The sequence below is a fragment of the Impatiens glandulifera genome, chromosome 8, assembly GCF_907164915.1.
Source record: "Impatiens glandulifera chromosome 8, dImpGla2.1, whole genome shotgun sequence".
In the NCBI taxonomy this organism is placed as follows: Eukaryota; Viridiplantae; Streptophyta; class Magnoliopsida; order Ericales; family Balsaminaceae; genus Impatiens; species Impatiens glandulifera.
In genome coordinates this window covers 5104880-5121200 of record NC_061869.1, presented here as the reverse complement: position 1 = coordinate 5121200, position 16321 = coordinate 5104880, and the positions used below count along the sequence as shown (strand labels likewise).

Here is a 16321-nt window from a genome sequence, read left to right as displayed (position 1 = left end):
AATATGATCGATAATTTAATTTATAAAATTAAAAAAATATATATGAATTTAATATATTAATTGAATTTGTAAATGATAATATAATAAGATAATTTTGTTTATAAAATATAGAAATGGATCATATTGAAATTATAAGAATTTAAAAAAACTAAAATTTAAAATAATAATATTTTAATTTTAATTCTTAGTTTTAAATGATAATCAAACCTAACATTTGTTAATTGTACGTTAAAATTGAGATAATTAGAGCGAAAGACTAAAATTGGAATTACACTCTTCAATTGTAATATTAATGTCAAGGTTACTAAACCGACCATTATAAATACGACTTGTTATCCGTTCTTCTATCCTAACAGGAAAAAATTGTAAATATTTCATGTCAAGTTTTGCTCATTTGGTTAGTTGGGTTAATTGATTGAGTGTGATTACAGATTATTTGTTAACCCCATAGATTAGCCGTATTCCAAATAAGTATTGGAATAAAATACACATAATTTAGAAATTAGAAAGCAAATTATAAAACATGATTATAATTAATTTAAAAAAGAAGGGCATACATGAAAAGTGACATGTATTTAGGTTTATCCGATTAAGTCTCTCTTCTATCTTTTTCTATCTTTTCTGTAATCTTCTATTCAATTGCCCCCAGACTGCTAACAGTTTCAATCTACTAAAAGTAAACACTTTTCATTTCTCTCTCTCAAAAGGGATATGAGATAAAACACGACCAGTTGAATCCCAAAGTTTAACAACTACTCAAATTTTCAAAACTCTTAAAATGATGGTGCAAGTAATTTGTTCGGATTGGAGTTTTTTTTTTTTAAATCTAGAGGTAGAAAAAAATTAATGATTGTTGATAATTTTGAGGAATGATAATTATTTTTGATAAAAGACTTAAAAATATTGATATATATAAATAAAATAAAAATAATAATTTAAAATAAAAGGTATCTTAATATTTTTAGTTAATAATTTAAGTGTTTTAGAATTTTGGTTGTAGCAGTCTGTCATGGTTTCAATTACTTTTATAAGTGAAGAAAATGTTGGATTCAATAGGTTACGCCTAAATAGCAGTTACTCATTTGCAAAATCAAATAAATCAGGTGTCGTCTTCACCTCAGAAATAGAATTTAAAGCAAAATAATTTCGCAGCACATTTTTTAACGATTAATAATAATTCAACATTTTATTGTTTTATGTAAGGTTATCTGTATTATTAAGTCTTCTTTTTATCTGATTTTACTCGCGAAACTATTCAAAATTGATCGAATATGTCCTTGACTGAAATATTTCTACTGATCGCGGACAAAGTGAAGGTTGAGAATGACAATACATCAAATATCGTTCTAGAAACAGATTTTTTAATCCAAATAAATTAAATGGTTGACCCTTGAGCTATCATAATTAGTTGCATCAAACTAATCTTTTAATAAATAGATAATATATAGAGCGATCAGACGGACCAACCCATGGCGGGGTGGGCCTACCCACCAAAACACATTGTTTGACGGTCGACGGCGGGTCGACCGCCATCCCGGCGGGTTGAAAATCCCCAACCCAACCCAAGATGGGTTGCGGGTTAGGCGGGTCAGTCCGCGGGTTGTCTCACTACAAATAAAAATAAATAAAAATCATTAATAGTTCTAAAAAACAAGAGTTCAAAAACATGATCAAATAATCATAATACACACTAAATATTTAAACTGTTTTTTGCATTCATTACATTCAACTTTTTCTATAATATCAATACCCTTCATTTTCTTAAAATACATCCAAATATTAGAATATTTCATACATTTTTTAGATGATCCTTCATCATGTTTAGCACTTTCAAATTCATCAACATCCAAATTAATACATTAATTTTGAGAGGAGTCTATTTGGAAAATGAATATGTTATTTAACAAAATATTAAGTTTCAGACTTTTAGTGTGAAGCTTCTAGAACTGGAGCCAAGTTTGAATCCACGAACTCTTGAAGGCGAGAACGAAGAGAAGAAATGCGGAACAAATAAGTAGCTGACAGTCAATGGGCGAAGTATTGAGTATTGACTGATGCAGACTGGAACTAAGTTGGAATCCACAAACCCTTAAAGACGAGAACGAAGAGAAGAAATGCAGAAAAAATAAGTAGTCAGCGACCGATGGGCGAAATATTGAATATTGACTGATGCAGTGCTGCCTGGGAGAGAAAAAAAACTAGGGTTATGCGACATATTATAAGGCTATAAATCATATTATATTTTTTTTGCCGACCCGCCTAGGCTCGCGACCCGAGCGGGCTGACCCGTGTAGGTCCACTTCCAAATTAGTTGCTAATATTTCAACCCAACCCGTCTAAATTGTTTGACGGACGGAGCAATCCAACGGGTCTAACCCAAATTGACGGCTCTAATAATATATATTAATATTATTTTTTATATTCATTTTTTTATAAATATAAGAATTGAGATTAAATTACAATTTTATAATTTTCTTACTCATAGAAATTGAATGGTAATTTAATATCAATTTTCATTAAATTTAAATATTAATACCAATACCAATACCAATACCAATACCAATACCAATACCAATACCAATACCAATACCAATACCAATACCAATACCAATACCAATACCAATACCAATACCAATACCAATACCAATACCAATACCAATACCAATACCAATACCAATACCAATACCAATTTAAATTCCCAACCCACACCCTCATAACCCACACCCCATAAAGTCTATTAAATGAACTTATAAGATTATTTAGACAAATAATTCAAGATCATGGATGGATGGAGAGAAGAGATACAAATAAATAAATAAGAGCATAGATGTGTAACCTATTGGTCCCTTTAATCAAGTTTCAATTTAACCATTTCTCATAACTAATAATTTATATTTGACAATAAACATATAGTAGTGTCTCATCGAAATAAGTATATATATATATATAATTTGGTTTTCATTTTATTATTGATAAAAAAAATCCTATAATATGATATAAATGAGAGTAGTTTAAGTCTAACGATAAATTATTTAAAGTGATTTTAATCTCACTTGAAACTCAACTATCTATTCAACCTTATCTCATTGTTAATAATTAAAATAAAGAAGTACATACGCGTGCTTTTAAATGATAAAAATTTATACAATATGATATCAATTAAAGTTGTTTAAGTCTAACGATAAAATATTTAAAATAACATCAATCGTACTTGAAACCCAACTATCTATTCCACATTCACTCATAGTTAATAATTAAAATAAAGAAGTACATACACGTGCCTTTAATTGGTGAAGGGATGGATTTTCCTAAACAATAATAATAAGAGCATAGATGTGTAACTTATTTTTACCATAATAATTGATACCACTGTACAATCTAATAGTCTCTTTAATCAAGTTTCAATTTAACCATTTTTTATAGATAATTATTTATATTTGTTAATAAACATATATTAGTGTCTCATCGAAATAAGTGATAATAATTTAATTTTTATTTTATAAGTGATAATAATCCTATAATATAATATAAATAAGAGTCATTTAACGACAAAATATTTAAAGTCACATCAATCCCACTTACAACACAATGATCTATTCCACCTTATCTCATTGTTAATAATTAAAAAAAAAAAATACATACGCATGCATTTAATTGGGTAAACGTTTTATCGATATATATATATATATATAATGGGGAAGAATGTCAATTTTACACACCAAGTTGTAGGAAGGTGTCAAATTTACTTATTAAGTATTAAAATTCTATTTATATGTATGAACTTGTCAAAAAATGTCAAATATGTTTAAAATAACAAAAATATTAAACGGAGTAAAAAATTTGGCCACATTTAATATCCACCTATTTTATTTTTTAAATTGACATTACTTTTAATTATTTTTCCATTTAAACAAAACCTATTTTTACTTTCTCTCTCATCCCTTCCCAACTCTTCATTTTTTTTTAACTTTTCTCTCTTTGATTAACTCAAGTTCTTTTGGATTTTTACCTTTTTCTAACCTCCAAGTGTTCCCTAACTGAACTTTAAATAGTCATCATCGTTGGTGGAAGTTTTTGTTGGCAGAATCCTAAATCATAGACGTTGTGGCCAAAATCTTCATTAGTCGAACCCTAAATCATTGTCGTCATTAACGGACAATGCCGAATCAAGGTAAAATCTCCCTTAACCGACTTGTTTTAATTTTAGTTTTCATAATACTCACCCTGTTAAACTTTATCAGCTCCCAGACGTAACCCCCAAATCCAAGTCTTTCTCAGTTAAACCTTACACTATCATCATCATTGGTTGAAACATTCATTGATCTAATCCTAAATTGTCAATGTTGTGGTAAAGTTTTTGTTGACCGAATCCTAAATTGTCATTGCTGTGGCGAAGTCTTAATAACTCTGACTTTTTAGAACAATTTTTATAATTAATCAATTAAATATTATTATTAATAATAAAATTACTCATAGATTGAGAAATGAAAGAGAAATATTTAAAGAAAATGGTAAGTTGTGAGGGTAAAGAAAGAGAAACTAAATAAAAAAGATTTTAATGTTTTGTTTGAATAAAAAATAATTAAAGTAATGTCAATTTTAAAAAATAAAAAAAATATTTAGATATTACATGTGGAAAAATTTTAACACCGTTTAACATTTCTGTTATTTTAAATATATTTGACACTTTTTTACAAGTTCATACATATAAATGGAATTTTGATACTTAATAAGTAAATTTGACACTTTCTTACAACTTGGTGTGTAAAATTGACATTCATCCCATATATAATGTTATAAGCTTCCACTTTCATTTCATGTTCTCTAAACATACTACTCTTCTCTTGACCATATATTAACATTCCTTCTCTTTTGCCAAGTTCACTTATAACTCTTTTCCATGGCGAATAACGATCAAGCTTTTGTGGTTGACAAGAAAGATATTTTTCTCGTTAAACCTTCAAAACCAACACCATCGTGTGTCCTCTCGTTCTCTTCTATCGATAATTATTACATTTTCGAGTTTCTTGTCTACACCATTCATGTCTATAAGGCAAGTCACAATCAAGAGAATAACTTGCATGATGATCCGGCTTGCCTTATCAAGGATGCCCTCTCTCGGGTACTCGTGTACTACTACCCGATGGCCGGGAAACTCAAGAGGAACATAGATGGAAAACTCCGAATCACTTGTAATGCCGACGGTGTACCATTCGTGGAGGCTATTGCATCTTGTTCCCTATCTTCACTTAATTACCTAGACGGTGTTGACTTGCAAACTGCAAGAGAGTTTGTTGTCAACTATCCAAATCAAAGCGAGTTAGGTTATCACCCGCTTGTCGTGCAAGTTACCAAATTTTCTTGTGGCGGTTTCGCTGTAGGGATGGGCTTGTCTCATGCTATGTGCGACGGGGTGAGTGCTTCCCAATTTCTTAGAGCATTGGCCGGTCTTGTCAAAGGAAAGAACGAGCCAGTGATAAAACCCGTATGGGAGAGGGAACTATTAGTTGTGGAACCTAATTGTGAAGAATCCATTCAACTTTCATTTCAAAAAACCACCTTAGCAAATTCCCCATACTTACCCACCATTGATCTCCTTCACGAGTTCTTCAACATAAGCGGCGAGACTATAGAGAAAATGAGATCGAGTTTGATAATAAAAGGCGATGATATTGATATTGGAGTCATGAGAAACAACTTCACTAGCCTTGAAATAATTAGTGCTTATATTTGGAGGTCAATGTTTAGGGCCTTAGATTTAAACTCAGATGGTGACACTGTCCTTATTATCATCAACGGGATAAGACACATATTGAAAAATCCCACTCTGCCTCAAGGGTACTATGGTAATTCTATAGTGTTTGCCAACTCTGAGATGTCGGGAAAACAACTTAACGAGGGTCCATTTCTTGAGATCGTAGAGACTATCAAAGAAGGCAAAAAGAGTGCCTCCAATCCAGATTACATTTGCAAAGCGATAAGTATATTCGAGTCAATAACACGAGCCAAATCGGTTTATCGAAATAATGGTGCGTGTGTTTACTTGACGGATTGGAGGCACCTAGGGTTTATGGAGGTGGATTTTGGGTTTGGGGAACCCGTCAACCTTATGGTGTTGCCTTTGAGTGAAAGTTTTTACCAAGGCACGTGTTTGTTTCTTCCTTCAAGCAAACTCGACGCCAAAATGAAAGGTGGGATGAGGGTGTATCTTACCCTCCCAAGGGTTGCCATGACTAAGATGAGGGCAGAAATGGATGCTATTGAACAAATGGACTACATCAAATGATTGGTTAATTAATGAAATGTTCTATATATGTGTGTGTTAATTTACAAATAAATGAAGCTTTATGTACAAGAAACTGTACTTGATTTCTTAAATTGAATTAAACTATGTATTGTTTTTGTGTTTGAAATTGAAAATTCTTAGTAATCTTTATATATATAATTATGCTTAATTTTTAAAGTGTTCGTATTATCGGGTCGGGAGCTGTGATTAATTTAGATATATATGAGAGAGTAAATGAATACTTGAGTCGGATTATGGGTTGACCCGACCAAAAACTTAAAACGGTTAAAAATAAAATTTAAAATGTTATAGGTATGGTTCGAATTTGCAACCTAACAAAAGAAATGCAACCCTTTAACCAAGTAAACTAATAACACTTTATATTTTAAATTTAACACCAAATTTGATAACGCGGTGGTTCATGAATAGTTTTTAAAAAAAATGAATAAAATTATTAGAAAAAGATTAAATTATTGAGAGAGAATGAATAAAATGATTAGAAATAAATGAAATAGATGAGAGAAAATGAATAAAAAGATATTTAAAAATGATAAGGGAGAAAAAAGCTGAGATTATAATTTTAAACGTTGAGGAGGAAGGTAGAGAAAAAATTGAGTTTAAACGCAAAAAAATGTTTGATTATAATTTTTTGAGTGAGCTTATTACGCAAAGTAACTTAACAGCTTATTACGCAAATGTACTTATAAACACTAAATCAAACTCTTGATGTTACTTAGAGTTATTTTTGAAAAAAGAATTATTAGACAAAAAAAAATTCATTATTAAATTTTCTTTTAAAATATTTTATTATATTTAAAATTAAAATTAATGAAAGTAACGTAATAATATTTAAATTTATAAATTATATGATTTGATATAAACATTTTTAATAAATAATCTAAAAAGTTAAAAGATTGAAAATAACCTAAAAAAATCGTTCCATATTGAGTTATTTTGAATCTTGTTATAGGGTTTTTAATAAGTACCAGCTTAATTTATCAATAAAAATATTAAAATATTTATATTTTATTTGCATTAAAAAATAATAAACTAATTAAGATAGTTAAAGTGTAAAAATAATAATTTAAGAGTGTTTAATAACCATTGAATTTGAATTGAAATTGGTAGTTTAAATTCAATTATTAGGTTAAACATGATTTAAGATAAAAAAAAAATTAAATTGGAATTATAATTATAATTTATTTTATTTAAAAAAAAGTTAAAGTGTTAAACTTATAATTTTTTTCATTTAGGAAAATAAAATTTCGAACTGAATTATTTTTTTTTTAATTTAATAAGTTAATATTTAACTTAAAATATCTAATTTAAAAGATATTAATAATTAAAAAATATTTTAAATTAAAATATATAGGTAGACATTTTAACTTCTAAAATTAAAAAAAAAATATGAATTTATTATATTAACCGTGTTATAAATAATAATATAATAAGATATTTTTATTTACAAAATATAAAAAAATAAATATTAAAATTGCAAGTTAAAAAAGTGAAATTGAGAATAGTAAATTCTAATTTTAATTTATTTCCAATTTCAATTCTTAATGGTAAATAATAATCAAACCTAGAGGTTGTCGGTTATATGATAAGGTTGAGATAATTAAAGCAAAAACTAAATTAGAATTACACCCTCCAATTGCAATATCAATGTCATGATTACGAAATATACAATTATAAATACGAGTTTCTATCCTCTTTTCTAATTTAATGGCAAAAAATTATAAATATATCTAGCCTAATAGAGGTTCCGTTCTCGAGCTTGTTATGCGATAAGTTTCATTCACCTGGTCAATTGATTAAGTGTGTTTGCGGGGTATGTGTTTAACTCGAAAGGAACGAAACTCAGCATTCTTGTAAAAAACCGAAATTTTGAAAAATATTAAAATAATTACATAATTAAGAAAGCAAAGTATAAAACGTTATTATAATTAATTTAAAAAAGAAGGCATACATGAAAAGTCTTGCAAAAAGGCTTTATCCGTTAAGTCAACTGTACGAAGACGATTCCATTACCCCTAAGCAGAGCCGACTATTATGGTGGGCAAGATGGGCCACCATCCAGGGCCCCAAAATTAAGAAGGCCCCCAAAAAAATTTATGCAGTACTATAAAAAAAATATTTATGTTTCTTTCTACTCGGTTCTCTCTAAAATCCTTCTCTCAATAGTAACTCAAAAGTTTAATTAGATCTTTGAAATTCTTCTCTCAACAAAGACTCAAAGTTTAATTAGATTGAAGTAGGGAACATTTGATCGAAGGTGGTCGCTGCGTTGGGATTGGGAAGGTGGGTGGGGATTTGGCCATTCGGGAACATTTGATCGAAGTTTATTTAATTAAAGGTCAGTAGTAGACAGTAGTTTATCATTTCAACTTTGTTTTGTTTTTAGATAATGCCTCCGTAAATGTGAATCTGGTTATGACAAACTTAAAAAAGAAGAAACGAATAACAGAGTTGATAAATTCTCAAAAGGGAGATTTGGACAAATATGTTATGAAAGAAACTCAAATTCCAGTTGAAAATGAATCTAATGATGTTGAAACTATGGAAACAAATTAGAATGACAATGATAATGTTGAGAATCGTGATAATGATGGTGTTAAACTATTTTTGCACATTCTGCTAAGAGATGGAAAATTTTGAAGGATAATATTAAACTTTATACTCCCAAATCATTGTCTTCTACTCGATGGGAGAGTCGTCTTGATAGTGTTAAAACCATAAAGTTCCAAATGTCAGAACTTCGAAAAGCTCTACTTGAAGTAGCAGATGTTGATAATGATGATAAAATAAGGAGTGAAGCTAAGTCCTTAGCAAAGAATGAACTTAATGATTTTGAATTTATATTAGCAATTGTTATTTGGTATGAAATATTAAATGAAGTTAATTTGGTGAGCAAGTTTTTACAATGAAAGGATATGCTTATTGATGTTGCTATAAAGAGAATAAAATGGTTAATTTCTTTCTTTGAGGTCTACAGAGAAAATGGTTTCACTAAAATGATAAAAGAGGCTAAAGTTATTGCTTTGAAAATGGATGTTGATCCCATATTTCCTCATAGGCGAAAGATTTGAAGAAAAAAACAGTTTGATGAAAATATAGGGACATCATCCACTCCATTATTTGTAGAGGAGTCATTTAGAATTGATTATTTTCTTTATACGGTTGATCAAACCATTTCTTCCCTTAATAGAAGGTTTGAGCAATATCAAGAATATGAAAATATTTTTGGTTTCTTGTTTACAGCTCAAAATTTTCAATCACTAGATGATTTGACTTTGAAGTCTTGTTGTGCTCGTTTAGAAAATGCTCTTACTCATGAGGGAAAATCTAATATTGATGGAGATGATTTATGTGTGGAGTTGAAGTTAGTTAGTGAACTTTTGCCTAATGGGATATGGGGACCAAGTCATATTTTGAAGTACTTGAAGGATTTGGATTATTTTCCAAATACAATTATTGCCTATCGTGTCTTGTTAACTATTCCAGTGACTGTTGCATCGGCTGAAAGAAGTTTTTCTAAGTTGAAATCGTTGAAGTCCTATTTGCGTTCCATAATGCTGCAAGAAAGGTTTAATGGATTGGCATTTATAAGTATTGAAAATGAGCTATTGGATGAAATACAATATGAAGAGTCGATTGATGATTTTGCAGGAATGAGTGCTAGAAGACTAGCTCTTTTCAAATAAAAATTATGAACTTTTTTGTAAGTTGTTCTTTTATGTTTAAACTTTCGTAAATCGAATATTGTTATCTTTTTGATATTATAAGAATCATATTTTTTTTTTTATTAAATATTGTTTTTGAATTCAAAATTTAGGCCTCAAATCTTAGATCGCCCAGAGTGCCAAAAATGAACGAAAAAATGAACGAGACAGCCCTGTCCTTAAGCTGCTAACAGTTCCAATCTACTGAAAGTAAACACTATCTTTAAATAAAAATAAATACAAAACATTTATCATCCGTCAAGATTCCTTAAAAAAACAAGAATTTTATGGAAATTTAAAATCTCATATATTTTTCCATAGAACAAAACCAGAAAGTATTTTTGTTATTTGATTTGAAAGGAACTATTCATCTTGTTCAAATGAATTAACTTAGGATATTAAAGGTTTCCTTTGTTATTTTGATTTTTTGTTTTGTATTTTTTGAAAATGGTCACCAAGGCTTTAATCTAGTAGTCTAAATTAACTTTGCTTGTTTTTATTATTGCCTTGATAATTAAGGTGATGGTTGGTTGAGTGAAAAGAGTCTATCGGAGTTTGATGTTAATTCTGCTTAATTTTTTTTTTTAAAATATATTATTTTCTTTTTATTTTCAAACCATATAACTTATTTTATTGTCTCAACAATATTTATAGAATAATAGTTAGTTTAAAAAGCTCAATTAATGGCTACATATATTATGTTATTATAATATATTCATATTGCTTAATTTAAAATATACCCAAAGGGTTAATTAGACAAGTACAAACTTTATAAATATGATAAAATAGTTTCAACTTTCGATATATATATAATACTCTAGACATACAAGCTTTAATATTTATAGGAATTAATTGACACACCTTTGAACAACATAAAAGTCATTGAAATTACTGTGCAATTATAACCCTAATGGATTGTAGGTAACTCAAGCACTATGTTTTTTTCCACATTTTATTAGAATTTAGTTTATAAGGTCTTAAATTCACTCCATGCATTGATAATTTGCTTATCCCGGGTCAAATAGTCCTCCAAATTAGCACACAGGTTGTTTGTCTGCTCCCAAACCTCTTACTCTTATGTTCCCTTTCATAGGGAGGCACAAAATTGTAATTATTATTATTTTTTAAAATTACTGTTTTGTCCATCTATGTTATAGGAAAAATGAAACATTTAGGAACAAATTTTGGGATCAGAGATCCTATCCTCCAAAGTAGAGCAACGTTCCATTAGTGCTCCCTCTTATGATATCCAAATTTCAATTGAAAAACGTGTCAGGTATAACAAGTTACAAATGTTATCGGTGATACTATTTTTTTTCCTTGACAGTTGAATTACGATACCTCGGAAGGGTATTTGTCGTCCTCGGTGAAAACTATCACCGATGACAAATAAGCTTCCGAGAGTTATTACCCTCGTTAAAAGCCATTTTTTTACTTAGGGCATGTTGTTCCAATAACTAACCTTCACCCACTAGACTAACTCACCCAAATTTTGACAACCAATCATTCCACTATCGAGTAATCAAACTCTTTGAAAACAATATTCGACAACAATCAAACATCGGTATCCAACTATCCAAGTAGCATAACCAACATGCTTTCCACTATTGTTTATCTCATGTAGACCTTGTCTTTTTCAACAAAAGAAAGACACAATCAAACTAACTCTTCTCAATCAAACTAGAAAGGAATTTTGAGAGCCACAATCAATATGGTCTAAATCAACAAAGGTATCTAAACACTTTTTGCTTTATCAAGATATAAACATTTTGCTAGCTCTACCCTATTGGATGACGTCAAAAACAAAATAAATTTGTGACGCAAATATTCATAAACTCTATGGTTGGGACAGCACAACCGTGACACCACCTAGAACCGATAAAAGTCCAAGCCAAGATGCACCATTTGAGACCCTCACCTCAAACCAGGGGTCATGTAATTGGGGAGTGAGTTTTTTTAGAAATGATTTGTTTAGTGCACAAAATTTGTAAAAAATCATAAAATAAATGTTTATATCACATATAATTTTCTCATCATTCAATATATATTACTTTTTAATAACACTGTCATTTTTCATTTGTTTACTTCTTCAAACAAGTCTTTTTTTTAAAATGATCTAAAGTAAAAATCAAATTTACTGATTGTCATATTGTCATATATATATATATATATATATATATATATATATATATATATATATATATATATATATATATATATATATTTAATGCTTAAATCTAGGGTGATCGTGTGGATACTTACTTGAATTGAATTGAATTTTTATCATAAATAGTAAATTAATGGGTATGCGTATTTTTTATTTAATAATAATAATAATATATATATATATATATATATATTAAAAATTAATGAATGCGATAATTAATTATTAAACTAAAGAAATAGTACATAAAAATTCATTTATCATTTTAACTATATTATATAAATTTTTAATAAATAGTTATATATATATATTATTTGTATTAATTATTTTATAATATATATATATATATATATATATATATATATATCACAATCTATTTAAATAAAAATAATTTTTTTTATTATTTGTTATCTTTTTATATTATTACTTTTTAATTATCTCTATTTAACTCTTTTTTAAATTTAATTTTGTTAACTTTTATAATTTTTCTTAAAAATAATTTTTTTAATAAATAGTTATATATATATATATATATATATATATATATATATCAATAATTATATTTTTATTAATTATTTATAGTATATATAATTACATATAATATACATACATGAACCATTTTTAAAAATTATATATATATATATATATATAAATATATATATATATAAATATATAATTTGCGGTATGAGTATTTTTTATTTGATAAAATATATATATATATATATATATATATATATTATTATTAAACTTACAAAATAGTATAATGAAAATTTATTTATCTTTTTAGCTATATTTTATATTTATTTTATCTAATATATATAATTATATAGATATAATTTGCAATATAGGTATTTTTTATTTAATAAAAAAAAATATATATATATATATTAAAAATTAATAAATGCGTAATTAATTATAAAACTTAAAAAATAATGTATGAAAATTCATTTATCTTTTTAACTATATTTTATATTTTTAATAAATATTATATATATATATATATAATTATTTTAAAAGTGATAAATTTAATAAAAAAAATCGTTTAAGTACAACGATAAAAGAATAACATGAAAAAAAGTTAGGTACAAATTAAATATTTTAGAATAATTAACTTACTCGAAAATCTTTAAGGAGAACAATAACATCTTCACACAAATTCACAAGTTTTTCGGATTTAATCTCCGATATCGTCATGATATTAATGGCATTGTGAATAATCCTTAATGGCCTATTTTCGTTGTTAAAAGTTCTCTGATTTTTTTTCAACCAGATAGTTACCAAAAAATTATAGGGATAAAAACTCATATTCTAAGTCTCTATTTTTTAGTCGCCCCAATCTATGTCTCCTAATAGCCACTAACGTTTTCCGGCATAACCCATTATATTTTAGTCAAATTCCAAAAGACTACGTATATTTGCAAAAACGTGATAATGTAAAAGTACGTAGATGAGAAGTTATCTTAACCTTTTTGTAACACATACGACAACGACTCACAATAATTTTGTTAACTTTTTATATATTTTTAATAAATAATTTTATATATAAATAAATAATTAATTATAAGATTTTTTTAAAATGAGTTGTGTATTTATTTTTAATTATTTGTCCTATCAATTATATAATTATACAAAAAATTATAAATAATAAAACAACAATGGTATAATGGTTAAATATTCATAATTTATAATGATAGTTAAATATATGAATAAGATTGTTGGTTGATCGACGTAAAATGTAAGAAGTTGATAAGGATAAAATGGTTGGGTGATAGTATGATAGTGAAAATGTGAATGAGATTTGTTAGTTGACCGATCGTGAGTTGATACGAGAAGATGGTTGTATAATAAATGATAGTTAAATATGTGAATTTGATTATTGATTGATTGACGCGATATCAAATTAGTAACTTTATTGCAAAAAAATAAAAATAAAAATATTATATAGTTGATTATAATTTTAATATTTTGTTTATATTTTTAACTTCTAGTTTAAGTAAAAATATTAAACACATTCTTAACATATATTTAATATAAGAAGAACAAACAATTTTATTTTTTGAATTTATTGATAATTTATGACAAACACTGTCATATATATATATAACTTAATCATACTAAAAAAATGAACTTCTATCATTATTGTCATAAGTATTTGTTGCAATTTATTGAGTGGTGTTGTTTTTAAGACAAACTCAAGCACATACTTGTTATTCGTATCTATTTACAATGCTAATTCATAATGACAAAGAATTAAAGACCACAATGCAATCAGCCCTCTAAGATAACGCTCAAATAAAAATAGTAATTTTTAAGAGAATAAATATAATTCTCCCTTCCAACGTTTTAAGTTGAACAGGAAGTCGTGATTATAGGGTCATGCTAACTTCCTAAATTTAAACATAAAAGAACACGAATTAACGATAAGATGGAGTTCACATTCATAAAGATGGAGTTGACATGATAAGCTAGTTCAATAGAAAGAAAAAAACATTATCAAGTTTCCAACAACATGCTAAGATGCTCCAATTAAACAAGAATGAATGGACATACATGAGCTAACTTTCTAAATTAAAAATTAAAAAATCACAAACTAACCCTAAGATGGAGTTGACATGATAAGTTAGCTAGCTCAATAGAATGAAAAATACATTATCAAGTTTCCAACAACATGTTGAGATGCTCCAAACAACCAATAAATAATGAATGGACATACATGAGAGGTGCTTGCACTAAATATTTAAAAAATAAATTGAACAGCCTTTAATTAATGCTATTTTAAGTTGATTGGGTAAAAAGTTCAATGGTGGTTGAAAAGTCTTGTAAAAAAATATATTATGATATTTTAGCACAATTAAAATATAAACTAATGAGGTTTCCCTTCATTGGATCTATACAAAATTAAGGCTGATTTTATTATTATTATTTTCTAGAATTATTTTAAATATGACTTTCTCAATCCCATTTTAATAATTAACCTTTTATTTTTTTTAAATGGTTCAAGCATTATATTATGAAATAAATAAATTATCAAACCTGGCTAACCACAATGGTGGATAACAACGATGGAGAGAACTCAAACAAATAAAGAATAAAGAATAATAAAAGTTAATGTGTGCAGAAATTTTCTTAAAAACAATGACCAAGATTCTCAATCGAGTATGTCGATTCTTCAGATTTCACCTCATATAATTTCAAGACGATAGGAATGTGAAATATTCGTATTGTGCGATTGTAGGTTATTTGTATGTTGTTATCTTTATTGGTAGGAATGTTAGGTAGAAGTTACAACTCAAATAGCAATATTGAGTTATTCTGCTGACCAAGGAGAAAAGTGTGGTATTAGTATATTGTTTGGTAAACAATATTTGTAGGTAGGTACAAATTTTATATTAATATACAACTTATATCTCATATGTGATATATATAAATATGTCAAGTTTAATAAATTTCTTTAATTTAGTAAGATAGATTTAATAAAAAGACAATATGGTGTCGCTAAACAAGTAATGTGGTTACCCTTTATCGAAAACAATCGGTCACTAATGATCTAGTGGCGCAAAAAAATAAACCACTTTGAACTACGGTAATTGATCCGGTTGATAAAATTCTGATTGGGTAAAAGACATTTTAACAACGGTAATTGATTCTAGACAAGAAAAAAAATCTAATGGAGTCATGAAATCCATCGTTTTAAGTTAAATGGTTAAGTGGGTTTACGGACTTTATACTTAATCCGTTATCACATTTTAATTAAAAAAAACAGTAAAAAAGAAATAACAACAAAGACCCTGGTTAACGAGTTACTGGAATGAATTAAATGCACATGCATGGTAAATAGTAATTAAATATAAATTGTCTGCTTGTTTTTGTTTGAATGGAATGAGTTTTCTTTACTATAAGGAAATGAGAATTTAGACTAGTTATTTTATGTAGTTAGTAGTAGTGGTTATGTAGCAACTCAATAGTATTTTATAGAAGATTTATCCAAATAACCATGTGTTTAAAATAATTGAATGACTGGTTAAATAACAACTAAACTTAAATTTGTCATCTCTTGCTTTTGATTTTCGGGAAGGGGTTTTCGATCTTTAACTTAAAATGTAGTTAGTAGCAGTGGTTAAGCGCAAAAGAATATTGCAAACTTTTATT

At 27.4% G+C, this 16321-nt stretch overlaps 1 protein-coding gene across 1 annotated transcript; it reads left to right on the top strand.

The window, feature by feature from the left end:
* The first annotated feature begins 4900 nt into the window (after nucleotides 1-4900).
* On the top strand, nucleotides 4901-6286 carry LOC124912748 (spermidine coumaroyl-CoA acyltransferase-like). The gene has a single exon (XM_047453395.1). The coding sequence runs from the start codon at nucleotides 4901-4903 to the stop codon at nucleotides 6284-6286; it is 1386 nt and encodes a 461-aa protein (XP_047309351.1).
* The last annotated feature ends 10035 nt before the right edge of the window (nucleotides 6287-16321 follow it).